The 16466-nt window shown below is 39.5% G+C and overlaps 1 protein-coding gene and 1 long non-coding RNA gene across 6 annotated transcripts in view; one reads left to right on the top strand and one right to left on the bottom strand.

The window, feature by feature from the left end:
• LOC122422864 overlaps positions 1 to 14254 on the bottom strand; it is a 37615-nt gene extending 23361 nt beyond the window's left edge. The window contains exons 1-2 of the long non-coding RNA XR_006263988.1: positions 14137 to 14254; positions 11917 to 12013 (exon numbers count right to left, since the gene is read on the bottom strand). This is a non-coding gene — a long non-coding RNA (uncharacterized LOC122422864). The remainder of the gene's footprint in view (positions 1 to 11916; positions 12014 to 14136) is intronic.
• A 114-nt stretch (positions 14255 to 14368) lies between these two features.
• SLC17A5 (solute carrier family 17 member 5) overlaps positions 14369 to 16466 on the top strand; it is a 72525-nt gene continuing 70427 nt past the window's right edge. For all 5 annotated transcript variants that reach the window (XM_043439169.1, XM_043439170.1, XM_043439166.1 and 2 more), the window contains exon 1: positions 14369 to 14588. In XM_043439169.1, the coding sequence (XP_043295104.1) occupies positions 14495 to 14588 (94 nt within the window). In that variant the 5' untranslated portion in view covers positions 14369 to 14494. The remainder of the gene's footprint in view (positions 14589 to 16466) is intronic.

Here is a 16466-nt window from a genome sequence, read left to right as displayed (position 1 = left end):
TGCATTGTGATTTTAGTGTAATAACGGCACCATCATTTTTAACCTTTTACCTGAAATGTAGGAAATGATGTCTGATGATTGGTTTTAAATAGTCTGGTGATGGTTATGGAGTAATGGAGGACGGGGAGACACAAGTTAGTTGAATGGGAGATAGATGAAACAAACTTGGCAAAATATTCATAATCACCAGAATCAAATTACTTGTCAATAGTAGTTTATTATTCTATTCTCTCCACATTCATGCATGTTGAAATTTTTCATAATGGAAAGTTTATGCTAAGGCACATATTTTGAAATGTTTTTTAAGGATTGTGCTGATCTGTTTCCCTCACGTTGTCATTCAGTCGCTAAGTCATGACCGACTCCTTGCAACCCCACGGAGTGAAGCACGCCAGGCTCTGGTGTTCTTCACTGTCTCCTAGAGTTTTGAGTCAGTGATACTATCCAACCATTTCATCCTCTGCCTCCATCTTCTCCTTCTGCCTTCAACCTTTCCCAGCATGACTGAAGGGCATAACGAAGCAGATGAGAACACAGGCTGGGTTTTCACTTAGGACCACCTACCGCACAGCAATAGGAGGGGGACTAGGGGGGATGACTGGGTCTTAGGTAGTAACTGGAATTCCTTTCCAAGTTTAATGTATTGGCAGTCTAATCCAAAAGTAAAGTAATTTCCCTAACCTGCATCATAGCATTCAATGTATACATTCCCTTGCCTAAGCAATAAGAAAAAAGCCAACAATGATTCTTAGACACAACTGAAGCTATCACTGAAAGTTCCTTCCAAGCTTCACAAAGGTAGGATAGCATTCATTTCTTTAAATCTGCATCAAAACATTTCATTAACTCATTCTTATGCCTAAGTAGGGGCTTCCCTGGTGGCTCAGTGGTAAAGAAGCGCCTGCCTCAGATAAAAGTCCTCCCCACTACAAGGTCCCACCTTGTAGTCCCAATAAAAGACAGAGTCTTCCTTACAAGTTCACTCATGCTCTTCTCCAAGAAAATGGATGTGTGGGGTCCACCTCTGTTGACATCACCGTGGCTAAGCTGTCAGCTTGGCTACATGAGAGACAGTAGTGTGACAATCCAGCAGTAGACTACTGAGATTTTTTTTTTCCAAATAAACACAAATTAATGAAATAGATAATGCAAGTTTTAACAGGTTAAATATCTTTTCTCCAGTTCTCTCAAAATACTTTCAGAATGTTTCTTTGTAAAACTCTATGAAGAACCAATTCTTCACTCCTTCACACAATCTGGTTATTTTCTAGACACATTCTGTATGTTAAAACTGTGACCTAGTTTGACTGCTTTCCTTTATATGTAATGATGCTACCACATAGCATTATTAACTCTGTGTCTTGTTGGTGGTTTTTATTTGAGTTGAAGGGGTTAATCAATCATGAAAACTCTGAGTTTTGGTTTTGCCTTAGCTGTTGTTATTCTTTGAATTTTTGTCCTTTGGTGCTTATTTGTTTAAACAAAAAGAGGTCTATTGATAGAGACTGGAATCATTTCATCAATTGATGTAACCCGTCCTGATGAATTTGTCTTTTAATAAAAAGGATTAAATTTAAGATTCTGATTTACTAGCATTATAGCTAATGATTTTTAAGATTGTGGTTTTTATTCCTGATATACTCAATTAGAAAGATAATCTCAACATAACTGCATTTTTCTTTTTACTTAAATTACTGGTACAGAAAACAAGTATAAATGTGTCCTATTAAAAAGAATAGCTAAATTTGTAAGTTTACATCTTTCACGAATACTGGGAATTGCTCAGATTTTTTTAAATTGATTTTTAATTGGAGAATAATTGCTTTACAATGTTGTGTTGACTTCTGCCACAGAACAACATATCAGCCATAAGTATACACATGCTACCCCCACATCACCCCTCTAGGTCATCACAGAGCTCTGAGCTGAGCTCCCTGTGTTAAACAGCAACTTCCCACTAGCTGTCTACGTTACATAGAGAAGCGAAAAGCAAAGGAGAAAAGGAAAGATATTCCCATTTGAATGCAGAGTTCCAAAGAATAGCAAGGAGAGATAAGAAAGACTTCCTCAGCGATCAATGCAAAGAAATAGAGGAAAACAACAGAATGGGAAAGACTAGAGATCTCTTCAAGAAAATTAGAGATATCAAGGGAACATTTCAGGCAAACATTTCGATAAAGGACAGAAATGGTATGAACCTAACAGAAGCAGAAGATATTAAGAAGAGGTGGCAAGAATACACAGAAGAACTGTACAGAAAAGACCTTCACGACCTAGATAATCACAATGGTGTGATCACTCACCTAGAGTCAGACATCCTGGAATGTGAAGTCAAGTGGGCCTTAGAAAGCATCACTATGAACAAAGCTAGTGGAGGTGACGGAATTCCAGTTGAGCTATTTCAAATCCTGAAAGATGATGCTGTCAAAGTGCTGCACTCAATATGCCAGCAAATTTGGAAAACTCAGCAGTGGCCACAGGACTGGAAAAGGTACGTTTTCATTCCAATCCCTAAGAAAGGCAATCCCAAAGAATGCTCAAACTACCGCACAATTGCAATCATCTCCCACGCTAGTAAAGTAATGCTCAAAATTCTCCAAGCCAGACTTCAGCAATATGTGAACTGAGAACTTCCAGATGTTCAAGCTGGTTTTAGAAAAGGCAGAGGAACCAGAGATCAAATTGCCAACATCCGCTGGATCATCCAAAAAGCAAGAGAGTTCCAGAAAAACATCTATTTCTGCTTTATTGACTACGCCAAAGCCTTCGACTGTGTGGATCACAATAAACTGTGGAAAATTCTGAAAGAGATGGGAATACCAGACTACCTGACCTGCCTCTTGAGAAACCTGTATGCAGGTCAGGAAGCAACAGTTAGAACTGGACATGGAACAACAGACTGGTTCCAAATAGGAAAAGGAGTACGTCAAGGCTATATATTGTCACCCTGCTTATTTAACTTATATGCAAAGTACATCATGAGAAACACAGGGCTGGATGAAGCACAAGCTGGAATCAAGATTGCCGGGAGAAATATCAATAACCTCAGATATGCAGATGACACCACCCTTATGGCAGAAAGTGAAGAGGAACTAAAGAGCCTCTTGATGAAAGTGAAAGAGGAGAGTGAAAAAGTTGGCTTAAAGTTCAACATTCAGAAAACTAAGATCATGGCATCTGGTCCCATCACCTCATGGGAAATAGATGGGGAGACAGTGGAAACAGTGTCAGACTTTATTTTTGGGGGGCTCCAAAATCACTGCAGAAGGTGATTGCAGCCATGAAATTAAAAGATGCTTACTCCTTGGAAGGAAAGTGATGACCAACCTAGATAGCGTATTAGAAAGCAGAGACATTACTTTGCCAACAAAGGTCCATCTGGTCAAGGCTATGGTTTTTCCAGTAGTCATGTATGGATGTGAGAGTTGGACTGTGAAGAAAGCTGAGTGCCGAAAAATTGATGCTTTTGAACTGTGGTGTTGGAGAAGACTCTTGAGAGTCCCTTGGACTGCAAGGAGATCCAACCAGTCCATCCTGAAGGAGATCAGTCCTGGGTGTTCATTGGAAGGAGTGATGCTGAAGCTGAAACTCCAGTACTTTGGCCACCTCATGCGAAGAGTTGACTCATTGGAAAAGACCCTGATGCTGGGAGGGATTGGGGGCAGGAGGAGAAGGGGACGACAGAGGATGAGATGGCTGGATGGCATCACCGACTCAATGGGCATGAGTTTGAGTAAACTCCGGGAGTTTGTGATGGACAGGGAGGCCTGGCGTGCTGCGATTCATGGGGTCGCAAAGAGTCAGACACAACTGAGCGACTGAACTGAACTGACTGAACTGAATATATGTCTCAATGTACAAATTCAGAAAGCTTAACAAATTGGAAGCAAGATAAATAATGAATGCACACTTAGATGCATAATAGTGAGCCAAAAGAGCACAGAGTCAAAAAAAAAAAGATACTAAAAGTAACTTGAAGGAAAAGACAGATTAACTAGATTAGACAGATTAACTAAAAAGGGATATCATTTAGTCAGACACCAGACTAATCAATGACAAAAAAAAAACAGGAAAATGTGGTCAATTTCCTAAGAGGAAATATTCAGTCTTTTGACTTGTAAAACATCAAACTGTAATTCAACAGTAAAGAAGAAATAGAGGTTAAAAAAATAACTAAAAAATAAAAATTCAGCTATTCCTCTACGAAAGGGTTAATCATAGCCCTATTTTAAAAAGTAGCAAACTCATATGTCATCTGAAATATGGCTGAATTTATGTAAACTTTTATATGTTTATATAAGGAAAAATAAGGTGCTATTGTGCTCATTGGTAGGTTATAGGGTTGCTGTAACACTTTCAATATCCAGATCCCATTTTCTCAGATTATTTTTCCTGTTATAAAGTAACAATTAGTTTCTAATCCAGTATATCCTTCATTAGTCAGAAAATATGAATGTATTTGTGCAGAGAATTCTGACCAAAAAGGATCACCAGGAAGAGCTGACTCAACAGCACTGTGGTTTCACACACTAGTTAAAAGAACAAATTTGAGCCTTAATCTTCTAATCTGCCTGAGTCGTTCAATTTTAAGTTGCTTTACATGCACTTTCAGCTTATTTCTGAAGGTCATTCTGTTTCTTGTGGTTCTTATGTGATTTTCCCAGCTGATTCACTATCTGCTTCACTGATAATTCACATTTGCAAAACCTGACTTATTTTAAATTCCCTAAAGTAAAAGAGATAAAACCACAACATGTCTTCTAAATTTTTCAGTGTATTTAAATGTTATATATCAGTCTTTTCCAGGATTTTCCCAGAGGCAAAATTACTTATGTCTCTTTTTCAAGTGACTGCTTTTTCAGCATCCATATAGCAAATAAAAGAAAGGAAACTGACAAAGAAAATGTCATATAATTTATAGTCAACAACTAACTTTATATATTTTATACCTATCACTGAAATGACTTCCAAGAGTAAGCAAAATTATACTCAAAAGTTTTAAGATGCAAAGATAATGAAGGCGGTGTCGAAAATCAAGAAAATTATGAAGAAGCACCACCATCCTAGGGGCTCTGGATTTTAGAAAAGGCAATAAATCTAAATTGCCATAGTGCATCTCACTGACCTTGGACAATTTACTTCATTCAATTGTCATGCATTAGTTCCCCTCTTTTAAATGGTTATAATAGCCATGTATCTATGGGTATATTACAATAATTACCCAATTGTTATGTTAGATTGTAAAGCACTAAGAAAATTTAAACCGTGCTATAAAAATAATTGAGTGCATGCTGTCAGGTAAACGTGACAAAAAACTATTCGCATTTACCTGCCTTACTTTGTTTACATTCGATCATTGTCTGAGAACATCTGTCAGTACAGCTGCATGAAGGAAACAGGATATGGAAAAATATGTCCAGACTGTTCATTTTTGAAATTCCTTTCTAAAAATATGATCACTCGTCCTCTGGAATACATTAATCATATACCACTGGGTCTCTAGAAAATACACATTTTAAAAAGTCCTCTAATTCATAATTGTTAGAGAAATATTTGTACTTCCCTTGCACAGTAATTAAGAAATATTTTCTTCAAGGTACATTTTATTTATAAACTCCTTAGAGGCAAAAATCATGTTTCTTCATTCATACACTTTCATAGCAACCAGGTCAGGCCCTCAGCATAGTATGAGGTTCCATAAATATTTCTTAAGTTGTTCTGTCTGCTTAGAGCTGGAATGGAAGATAAGTAAGCCAAGGTTCCTATCTTCAAGGAATGACTCACACACTATAAACAGCCTTGTTATAGCACAATATGTTAATATAAATGTATGGACAATGCACACGCCAAAGATCTTTAAAGAAATGTGACATTTTAGCCTACAGACAAATAAGAACTCACTATGCACAAAAGAAGTAGACAAAGAAAACATGATGTGTAGTCCAACATGTACAGCACCCAGCGGGTGCAGAAGTAGTGGAAGGTGGAAGGAAAATGGGGCCAGTCGGTAACGGTCTTGCGTTCTCCACCAAAGTATTTAGATTTTATCTTCTAGACAATAGTCTCCAAAGTGGGGGGCACTCACTGCAGAGCATATGCAAACTGATCCAGGGAAAAATCAAAACGTCTATCTCTATTTATATTTTCTCATCTCCTTTTTAATTTTGAGTGTTCATTGAGTATATATATATTCATGTGTAATTTACAAAGAAAAATATACAAATTGGGTCCATATTCAGAATTTTTCATGATGTAGTACACAATCAAAAGATATGAAGACCCAGGCAATAAGTTATCATTAAAGGGTTTTTTAAAGGAGTAACAGTATCAGACCTGTATTATGCAGAGAGAGCATTAAGGTACATGCAGATGATACTTTAACAGGGAAAAGGAGAAATATTTTTTTCCAGCTTTGTTGAAATATTGACATATATGTGAGCTTAAGGTTTACAATGTGATGATTTAACACATGTATATATTATTAAATGATTTCACAAGGTTAGTTAATATCTCCATCCCCTCACATAATTGCCTCTGAGTGTATATATTGATAACATTTATGATTTATTCTCTTAACTGTCAAGTATACAGTACAGTACTGTTAATTATAGTCACCATGATATACATTAGATCCCTTGAACTTATTTATCTTGTAACTGGGAGTTTGTACCCTTTGACTGACATCTCTCCATTTGCCTCACCCCACTGCCAGCCCTTGGCAACCACCAATCTACTCTCTATATCTGAGTTCAGCTTTTAAATTTCAAATATAAGTGAAAACATACAAAATTTGTCTTTCTCTGTCTGACTTACCTCACCCAGCATGTCCTCAAGGTCCATCTATGTTCTCACAAAAGGCAAACTTCCCTTTTCTATATATCTGAATGATATTCCATTATATTTTCTTTATCCATTCATTTGTTGATGGACACTTAGGTTGTTTCCATATCTTGGCTATCGTGAATAATGCTACAGTGAACATGGGACTGCAAACTTTTCTTTAGACCCTGACTTCCTTAAGATATATATCCAGCAATGGAATTGCTGAATCATACGGTAGTTCTAGTTCTAACTTTTTGAGGAAAAACACTGTTTTCCATAGTGGCTGCAGCAATTTACACTCACATCAACAGCTTCGCCAACATCTGTTATCTTTTGTCTTTTTGACAACAGACTTTCTAACAGGTATGAAGTGATATCTAGTGGTTTTGATTTGTATTTCCCTGTAATTAGTGATGTTGAGTATCTTTTCATGTATCTATATATGTCTTTACCATATATATGTCTTCTGTGGAAAAAAGTCAACTCAAATCCTTTACCCATTTTTTAATCAGACTGTTTGGTTTTATGCTATTGAGTTGTATGAGTTCTTTTACTTATTATGGATATTAACCCCTTATCAAATAGGTTGTTTGCAAATGTTTTCTCCCACTCTTTATTTTGCTGACTGTATCTTTTGCTGTGCAGAAGCTTTTTATTTTAATGTAGCGCCACCTGTTTATTATGTTGTTGCTTATACTTTGGGTGTCATGTCCAAAATATCATTGCCAAGACCAATGTGAAAAAGCTTTTATCCTATGTTCTCTTCTAAGGGGTTTTACAGTTTCGGGTCTCACATTTAAGTCTTTAATGCATTTTGAGTTAATTTTTGTAAATGATGTAAGATAGGGGTCCAATTTCACTCTTCTGCATATAGTTATCCAGTTTTTACAACACCAGTTTTGAAATGGCTATCCTTGACCCATTGAGTATTACTGACACCCTTATCAAATATTAATTGACCTTATAAGTGAGGGTTTATTTCTGGGCTCTCGATTCTGTTCCATAGGTCTATGTCTTCATTTTTATGCCAGTACCATACTGTTTTGAGAACTATAGCTTTGTAAAAAAAGTTTGAAATCAAGAATTGTGATGCCAGAAAAGAAGTATTATAAGGAAAATCAATATTCTTAGAGTAGAGAGAAATCTTTTACTCAATAGAAATTTTCCTACAAATCCTATCTTTTTAAAATATTTTAACACTCCTCCTTGAATAATTACATTACATCATTATTTGAAGTCAGGCTGAACGGTAGTACCTAAAGTCTCAGTGTCTCTCCTTTGCAAAAATCTATTGTCTGAGCAAGTATTTGGCCTAACACTCTATATAAGTTACAAAGATAATTTGAGAAAAAAATGATCAGTGGAACTGAACTTTACAGAATTCTGTGAGGACAAGATCTCCAAAATGGTGGAATATATAATAATGTGATACAATTTAAAGAAAATAGTTGCTAAATCCTAGAGATTCAGAACCATAAAATGACAAAGAATTCTGAAATTAACCCAAAGAAATAAACTCTCAAATGATTAATTGTCAAGTTTGGCAAAAATAATAATAATTAATTAAGACATTGAATAAAGTATCTAAACCATTATAGCTTGATAATCACATTTGTGATTATAATTAATTATTTTAGAGGAAAATCTGGGATAAAGGATGATTTTATAGGGTGACATTGTTCATCCAAAAATTCCTTTACCAATTTTACTATTTCTAAATTTAGTGGTTTCAGTATTTGTCTCTCCATTGAGTTTTTACACCCTATATACACATATCTACTTGAGATTTCACCTTGGAAGTTTCACCAAGGCCAGCAAGGCAAAGCACTGTGAAATACGATAAGCCCAGGGAAAGAACCAGAGTTACGAACTTCTCAGCTCACAAAGATAAATGAGACGTGATACCAGTTCCTAGGACACCAACAGCCACAGAAAGGAACTAAAACAGCTGCATAGTCAGCCACTATCCATATAATTCTGGACAGAAAGTGATTTGTATTTTGAAAGAGGTATAATAAAAATCAAATTGGAGTTCCTCTGCACTGTTAGTGGGAATGTAAATTGATGCAGTATGGCGGTTCCTTAAAAACTAAAAATAGAGCTAGCATATGACCCAGCAATCCCATTCCTGGGAATATATCTGGGGAAAACCATAATTTGAAAAGATACATGCACCCCAATATTCATAGCAGCACTATTAACGATAGTCAAGACATGGAAGCAATCCAAGTGTCCATCGGCATTGGAATATTACTCAGCCACTAAAAAGAATGAAACAATGCCATTTGCAGCAATGTGGGTGGACCTGGAGATTGTCATACTGAGTGAAGTAAGTCAGGGAAGGAGAAATATTGCACAACATCCCTTATATGTATGCATGCTCAGTTGCTTCAGTCGCGTCTGATTCTTGGTGACCCCCATGGACTGTAGCCAGCCAGGCTCCTCTGCCATGGGACGCTCCAGGCAAGAATACTGGAGTGGGTTGCCATGCCCTCCTCCAGGGGATCTTCCCACCCCAGGGATCAAATCTGCATCTCCTTTGTCTCCTGCATTGCAGAGGGATTCTTTACCCACTGAGCCACCTAGGAATTCCACACATGTGAAATCTAAAAAGAAACAGTACAAATGAACTTATTTATAAAACAGACTTACGGACTTAAGAGAACAAACTTAATAGTTGCCAGGGAGGGAGGATGGGAGGAAGAGATAGTTGGGGAGTTTGGGATGGACGTGTACACACTGCTATATTTAAAATGGATGACCAACAAAGATCTACTGTATATAACACATGGAAATCTGCTCATTGGTATGGGGGAGCCTGGATGGGAGAGGAGTTTGGAAGAGAATAGATACCTGTATATGTATGGTTGAGCCCCTTTGCCTTTTACCTGAAACTATCACAACATTGTTAATTATCTGTACCCCAATACAAAATAAAAAGTTTAAAAAAAAAGATGTGGTACATATATACAAGGGAATATTACCCAGCTATAAAAAAGAATGAAATAAAGCCATTTGCAGCATCATGGGTAGATCTAGAGATAATCATACTAAGTGAAGTAAGTTAGAAAGAGAAAGACAAATGTTATATGATATCACTTATATGTGGAATCTAAAATATGACACAAAGAAACTTATTTATAAAACAGAAACAGACTACCAAACATAGAAAGAAAAAAAAAAACAAACCTATGTTTACCAAAGGGGAAAGGGAGTGGGAGAGGGATAAACTGGGAATTTGGGACTAGCAGATACAAGCTAATATACATAAAATAGGTAGGCAATAAGGTCTTACTGTATAGCACAGGTAACTATACTCAATATCCTGTAATAAGCCATAATGGAAAAGAACATAAAAAAGAATGTGTGTGTGTGTGTGTATAACTGAAAATACACCAGAAAATAACATGACACTAAATAAACTACATTTTAAAATATATAAATAAGGGAGTTCCTAAGACGGGTAAGTTCATTTTCCAAAACAAACTTAACAATAAAAATGACAATAGCTAACATGTATTGAGACTTACTACCCATCATGCAGTGCTTCCCTGGTGGCAGTAAAGAATCCACCTGCCAGTGCCGGAGCCACAGGAGACACGGGTTCAATCCCTGAGTGAGAAAGATGCTCTAGAGAAGTAAATGACAACCCACTCCAGCATTCTTGCCTGGGAAATCCCATGGACAGGGAGCCTGGTGGGCTACAACCCATGAGGTAGCAAGAGAGTTGGACATGACTTAGCAACTAAACAACAACCCATCCTATACCATGACTTGCATGTGTTATCTTATTTATTTCTCGTAATAAGAAAATGAGTTGTTTAACAATAATAGTTGTTTCTATTATTATCCCCATTTTATGAAGGAAGAAAACAGATAGTCTTTTGAACTAGGCACTGATCAGAAGACATTCTTTTTCCATGCAGATAGAATTTGGGGGAAAAGTAAGCCCTCACATGGTCTGCGACTGTGCTGTCCCAAATGGCAGCCCAGGCCACATGTGGTTATCAAACATTTGAAATGTGACTAGTCTTAACAAAGATGTGCTGTAAGTGTAATACACACACCACATTTTGAAGATTTAGAACCAAAAAAAAGAATATAACATATCTCATTAAGTGGTTTTTGTTTTTGATGTGGATCATTTTTAAAGTCTTTATTGAATTTGTTACAATATTGTTTATATATTATGTTTTGGTCCAGAGTCATGTGGGGAGTCATGTGGGATCTTAGGGGAAGCTAAAGACACCCCCAGCCCCTGCATTGAAAGGCAAAATCTTAACCACTGAACTACCAGGGAAGTCCCTCATTAAGTGTTTTATATTGATTAGATATTGAATTTGTAAAAATTTTGATAGATTTGATTAAATAACGTATATTATAAAATAATTTCATCTTTTTTTACTTTTTTGTTTCTTAAGTTTTTAATGTAGCTACTAGAAAATGTTAAATTACATATACGTCTTCCATAAAATTTCTATTAAACAGCACTGGTTTAGAGTGCTGGTAAAGGAAGAAATTACCAATCAAAAAATAAATAAACAAGCTCAACAAGAATCTTTTATGGCAGTGACCAGGAACTGAAGGCCAGATACAAGGAAGTAAAAGGTGTTACCTTATACTTAAAAAAAAAAGTTATCTTGGGAAGATAATAAAAGGAAACAAAAACAAAAGTACCTCCTCTGGGCCTGGAATCAGTGACAGAGTAGCAAGTACACCCAGCACCATCTTGGTTTCTAATATCACTGCCCTTGGAGAAATGGCAGGAGCGGAGACTATTCAGGACGAGCTGCAACAGCTTGTAATACCAGAAACTAAGGTAGTGCCCAAAAAATACACAACAGGGACATATAAAAAGGTTACAGGAGCCGACTGAAAGAGGAGTAGTCAATGACCAAAGCTGGAATAATCTGAGCAATAAAATGAATAACAGAGCGTTGGATTATAACCCAAAGGATAAAAAACCATGAATCCACATTAATATAAATAAATGACTGAATAAATAAATATATGGGGGTGGGGGAGAGATAGATTGGGAATCTAGGACTGACACGTACACGCTGTTTTTTTAAAACAGATAACCTTGGGAGTTACCTGGCAGTCCACTGATTAGGACTCCTCGCTTTCACTGCCTTGGCCCAAGTTCAATCCCTGGGTGGGGAACTAAGATTCCACCAGCAGTGCAGCGCAGCTTAAAAAAAAAAAAAAAAAATCAACAAGGTCCTACTGTCTAGCACAGGGAACTCTCCCCAGTACACTAGAATAACCTAAATGGGGCAAGAATTTGAAAAAGAATGCTGCATGTACATGTATAACTGAATCACTCTGCTGAACACCTGAAACTAACCCAACATTGTCAATCAACAACACTCCAATGTAAAACAAAAAATTTTAATAAATAAATGAGTCTCAAATTTTAAATATATGTACACATAAAATAAACAAACGGGGGAGAACAGACACATTTCCGATACAAAAGAATTCTGTCCCTCAAAGAGATGAAGCATCAAGTCCCTACCCCTCAAGTACAAGCTGCACATACTGAGAATGGGAGGGGAAAAAAGAGGAATTTGACACAAGGCAAAACCTGCAAACACCACCTCAAGCATGTGATGAAGTGTAACACCACCAGTGATAACCATTAATGATAAGCTATGCTGACAGCACATTCTCTTGAAATTATGTGATGACGATGGCACTTTACCTCTCTGGTCTTTCTTCAAAACCCGTAACTACAATAAAAGCATCCAACAAACCCAAATTCAGAGCCTTTCTACAAATTCTACCAGTACTCAACAAAACTTTCAAGGTCAGCAAAAACAAGGAAAATCTGAGAAACTGTCAGTCTAGAGGAGTCCCATGAGATACAATGATTAAATATAATGTGGCATTCTGGATGGAATCCTAGGACAGAACAAGAATATTAGGTAAAAGCTAAATAAATCTGAACATAAAGTATGAACTTCCATTAACAACAACCTAACAATGGCTAATTAGCTGTTATCAATGTATCATACCAACCTAAGATGTCAGCTATACTTCAAACAAGACAAATGGTATGCAAAACTCTCCAGATTAGCTCCACAACTTTTCTTTAAACTTAAAACTTCTAAAATAAAAGGGGTAGGTTTTTTTTTTTTTAAGGACCTCTTGTGGTTTGAAAACTTTCAAGTTTTTGTTGGAATCTTTCTGGTTCAAATCCTTTATAACCTTGCTATTCAAAGTGTAGCCACCTGTGAACTTCCTAACACTACAAAATTCTGACAGGCCAGAATCCACCTCAGAGAGTTTAAAATCTACATAATTTCAGAAACTAGGTCTGATTTGTCCTAGTTTTAACTTGATAACCTTCCCAGCCATTACCCATGCAGAGGTTAAGAATTCCTTCAGTAATTGCAACCCTCCCCTCTGGACACCAGATGACCCCTCTCATTTGTTACCACGTGGACCTCACCAAGCGCCTGACCTGGCTGACTCAACATATGGCTTGTGAGTTTCTTCCCCGCTACAAGGTCATCTACTATGCCTTTATATCTAATCAATCTACAGTTCCCAGGATTACTGCCGGTGGTCACACACCCCAAGGCAAGATAGTGCATTTTCCTAGCGCTTCTCCCTTAGAGTCAGCAAATGCCAGGAAAACCTGTTCGAATTAGACTTGTGGAGACGTTAAGTCAGATGACTGCATAGGGTGAACCATAGGAAACTGCTGATAACTGGGTATTTTGACTGCAAAGTAGGCAATTACACAGGAATCAATGCTTCTATTGCCTGTTTTCCACCTTAAAAGCTATCCTAGGGACAATATGCTGTCACGGGCAGAGAGTACTGGGGTTGCTAATATCCACGGCAATTTTCCCTTGTGGCTCAGCTGGTAAAGAACCCGCCTGCAGTGCGGGAGACCTGGGTTCGATCCCTGGGTTGGGAAGACCCCCTGGAGCAGGAAATGGCTACTTACTCCAGTATTCTGGCCTGGAGAATTCCATGGACTAGATAGTCCAATGGGGTCGCACAGAGTCGGACACGACTAAGCGACTTTCACTTTCATGGCTGCTGCTAAGTCGCTTCAGTCGTGTCCGACTCTGTGCGACTCCATAGACGGCAGCCCACCAGGTTCCGCCGTCCCTGGGATTCTCCAGGCAAGAACAGTGGAGTGTGTTGCCATTTCCTTCTCCAATGCATGAATCACTTTCATGGCAAATTACTACCATAACTGAACGTCATCCACTCCAAGTTCTCCCCTTAATGATGCAAGATTTAAGCCTCTGTCTTCCGCCTCAAGGTTCCCAGTCCCCGCTGCTCTCTGAGCTTTACCAGGGAGCGCAAGGGAGGGTAACACCAGTCTTTAGAACACCAGCGACCCAGCGGGCCTACAGCTGGCGGGCCCGACGACTCCGCACCCTCAGCAAGCCAGGGCTCCAGAACCCGGCAGTCCTCGCCCCACCTGCAGCCAAGAGCCCCAGCCTCAAGATGGCGGCGGAGGCGGAGCCTGCGCGGCCGCCCCGGGGCGGGGCCAGTGACCTACGTGGCCGGGGGCGGGGTCAGATTGGGGGCGGTGCCAGCGGCCCAGCTCAGCCTGGCCGCCTCGGCCCAGGGGCGGGGGGCTTCGGCGGTCCTGCTGGAGCTCTCTTTTCCGCGAGGCAGGTTTGCGGCGTCGCTCCCTGGAGACGTCATGAAGTCCCCGGTTTCGGACTTGGCCCCGAGCGACGGCGAGGAGGGCTCGGACCGCACACCGCTCCTGCAGCGCGCCCCGCAGGCGGAAACCGGTGAGTGGCGGCGCTATCCAGGGGGGCTTCGGGAGGGTGGCGGTCCCAAGGTGGAGGGTGTCCAGAGCCGCTCAAGCCCTCGGGGGCTGAGATCGGGGAGCCCGATGAGGGCCCCCTTCAAGCCTCCGTCTTCTCGGATGCCCAGAAGCCCGCTGCTGGGCCCGGGAGGTGAGCGGCGCCGGGAGGCCGGGGCCGGGCGGAGGCTCCGGCGGGACCTCGGCAGGTGCAGCCCCGGGAGTCTCGGCAGGTGCAGCCCCGGGGGCCTCGGCAGGTGCAGCCGGCGGGCTCGGGCGAGGACCTGCTGGGCGCCGCGGGCGCAGGGCGCCGGGCGACCTTCCGTAGTATTGAGCTGGGGACCCTGTGGAAGAACGAACTGGGGGAGAGAACCTTGGAATGAATGGGCAGAGGGCGGAGCGGAGGACCCCGAGGAAAAAAGCGCCCTGGGGAAACCTGCAATTGAAAGCTGGAGGGCGGGACGGAGACGCGACTCTTCCTCCTTGTCACTGCCAGCTGTCCACAGCTGCTGGTCCTCCAGCATGTGATCTGGTAGCTAGCTCCTTGGGCGTGGAGACAAAAAAAAAAAAAAGGGACTGGGGTTAACTTTGTTGCGTATGCAGAGGGAAATTATTGGATAACTCAGCGAATATCTTGAAATTGTGCAGTAAAAGTTACGGCATACGTCCCCCCCCTCCCCCCGGTATAGTTAGTTGTCTACGATGAAGTCGTAGCAGTCTAATAAGTTAGGAAACGGGTAGGCTATCCATAGATAGGCTCAAGATAGGCTATCCACAGAGCGCTAAGGTAATTTGTCCAAAGCCTTGCAGCAAATAGAAAAGGATGTATAATACTTAACAACGCATCTTCCCTGAATTTGGGGAAATTAAAATATTTTGCTATCATGCTTCTTTAAAAGAAATCAAAACTAAAGAATAAACCACTTTGCATGCATTCTGTAGTTTCAAAGATGTATGCTTGAGAAACAGAGCTGAATTAGAAATTTAACTTTTCTTGACCAAGAGCAGTATAACCTTTTAAGTTTGTTTTTAACATTACCAGATGGTGGCAGTAGAGGTAGCAATATTATAGCTCCATCTGGCAACTAGGTGTTTATTTTTGTGGACACTCAGGGTAAGCACTGTACCATAGTGGCCTTTTATCTGGAAGTCGGACTTAGTTCCATAAACTGATCTTTTTTCATGACATGTGAATTAGATTTCTATAATCCTCTTCTCTGAAATAATCTAGTGCGGAAACACAGAAATAAATGCCGTCATAAAGATATTCCCTAGAAACTACTATATTCTATTACAATTGGGAAATATATATATATAATCAAATTTTAGCTCAGATGTTAAACAGAGTAGTTGTCAGGAAATGCAGATTAAAACCACAATGAGCCATTACACGCTTACTAAAATAGCTAAAGTTAAAATGGCCGAAGATACCAAATACTGGCAAACTTATGTAGTAACTAGAACTCATATTTTGCTGGTAAGAGTGTAAAATGGTACAAGTACTTTGGAAAACTGGCAGCCTATTAATATTTTAAAGGTAAGCATGCATGACCATAGTACCACATAATGTTTATAGCAACTTTAATTCATAATATCCATAGTTAAAAACTGGAAACAGCCTATCCATCAATCCATCAACAAATGACTGGATAAACAAATTGGGGTATATTCACACATACTCAGTGATAAAAAGTAACGACCGACACACGTGATGTGGCTAAATCCCAGGCACAAAGGAAACCACCATGTTAATGTAGCTTTCGGTCAGTGTGAAGTTCTAAACAAGCAAAACTAATCTGTAATAACAGGAAGCAGATCATTGGTTGCATGGAAGCTACAGGCAGGAAGGAGTTGCCTGCAGAGA

Source organism: Cervus canadensis, chromosome 20, assembly GCF_019320065.1.
Source record: "Cervus canadensis isolate Bull #8, Minnesota chromosome 20, ASM1932006v1, whole genome shotgun sequence".
NCBI classification, from domain to species: Eukaryota; Metazoa; Chordata; class Mammalia; order Artiodactyla; family Cervidae; genus Cervus; species Cervus canadensis.
This window is presented reverse-complemented; position numbering and strand designations above follow the sequence as displayed.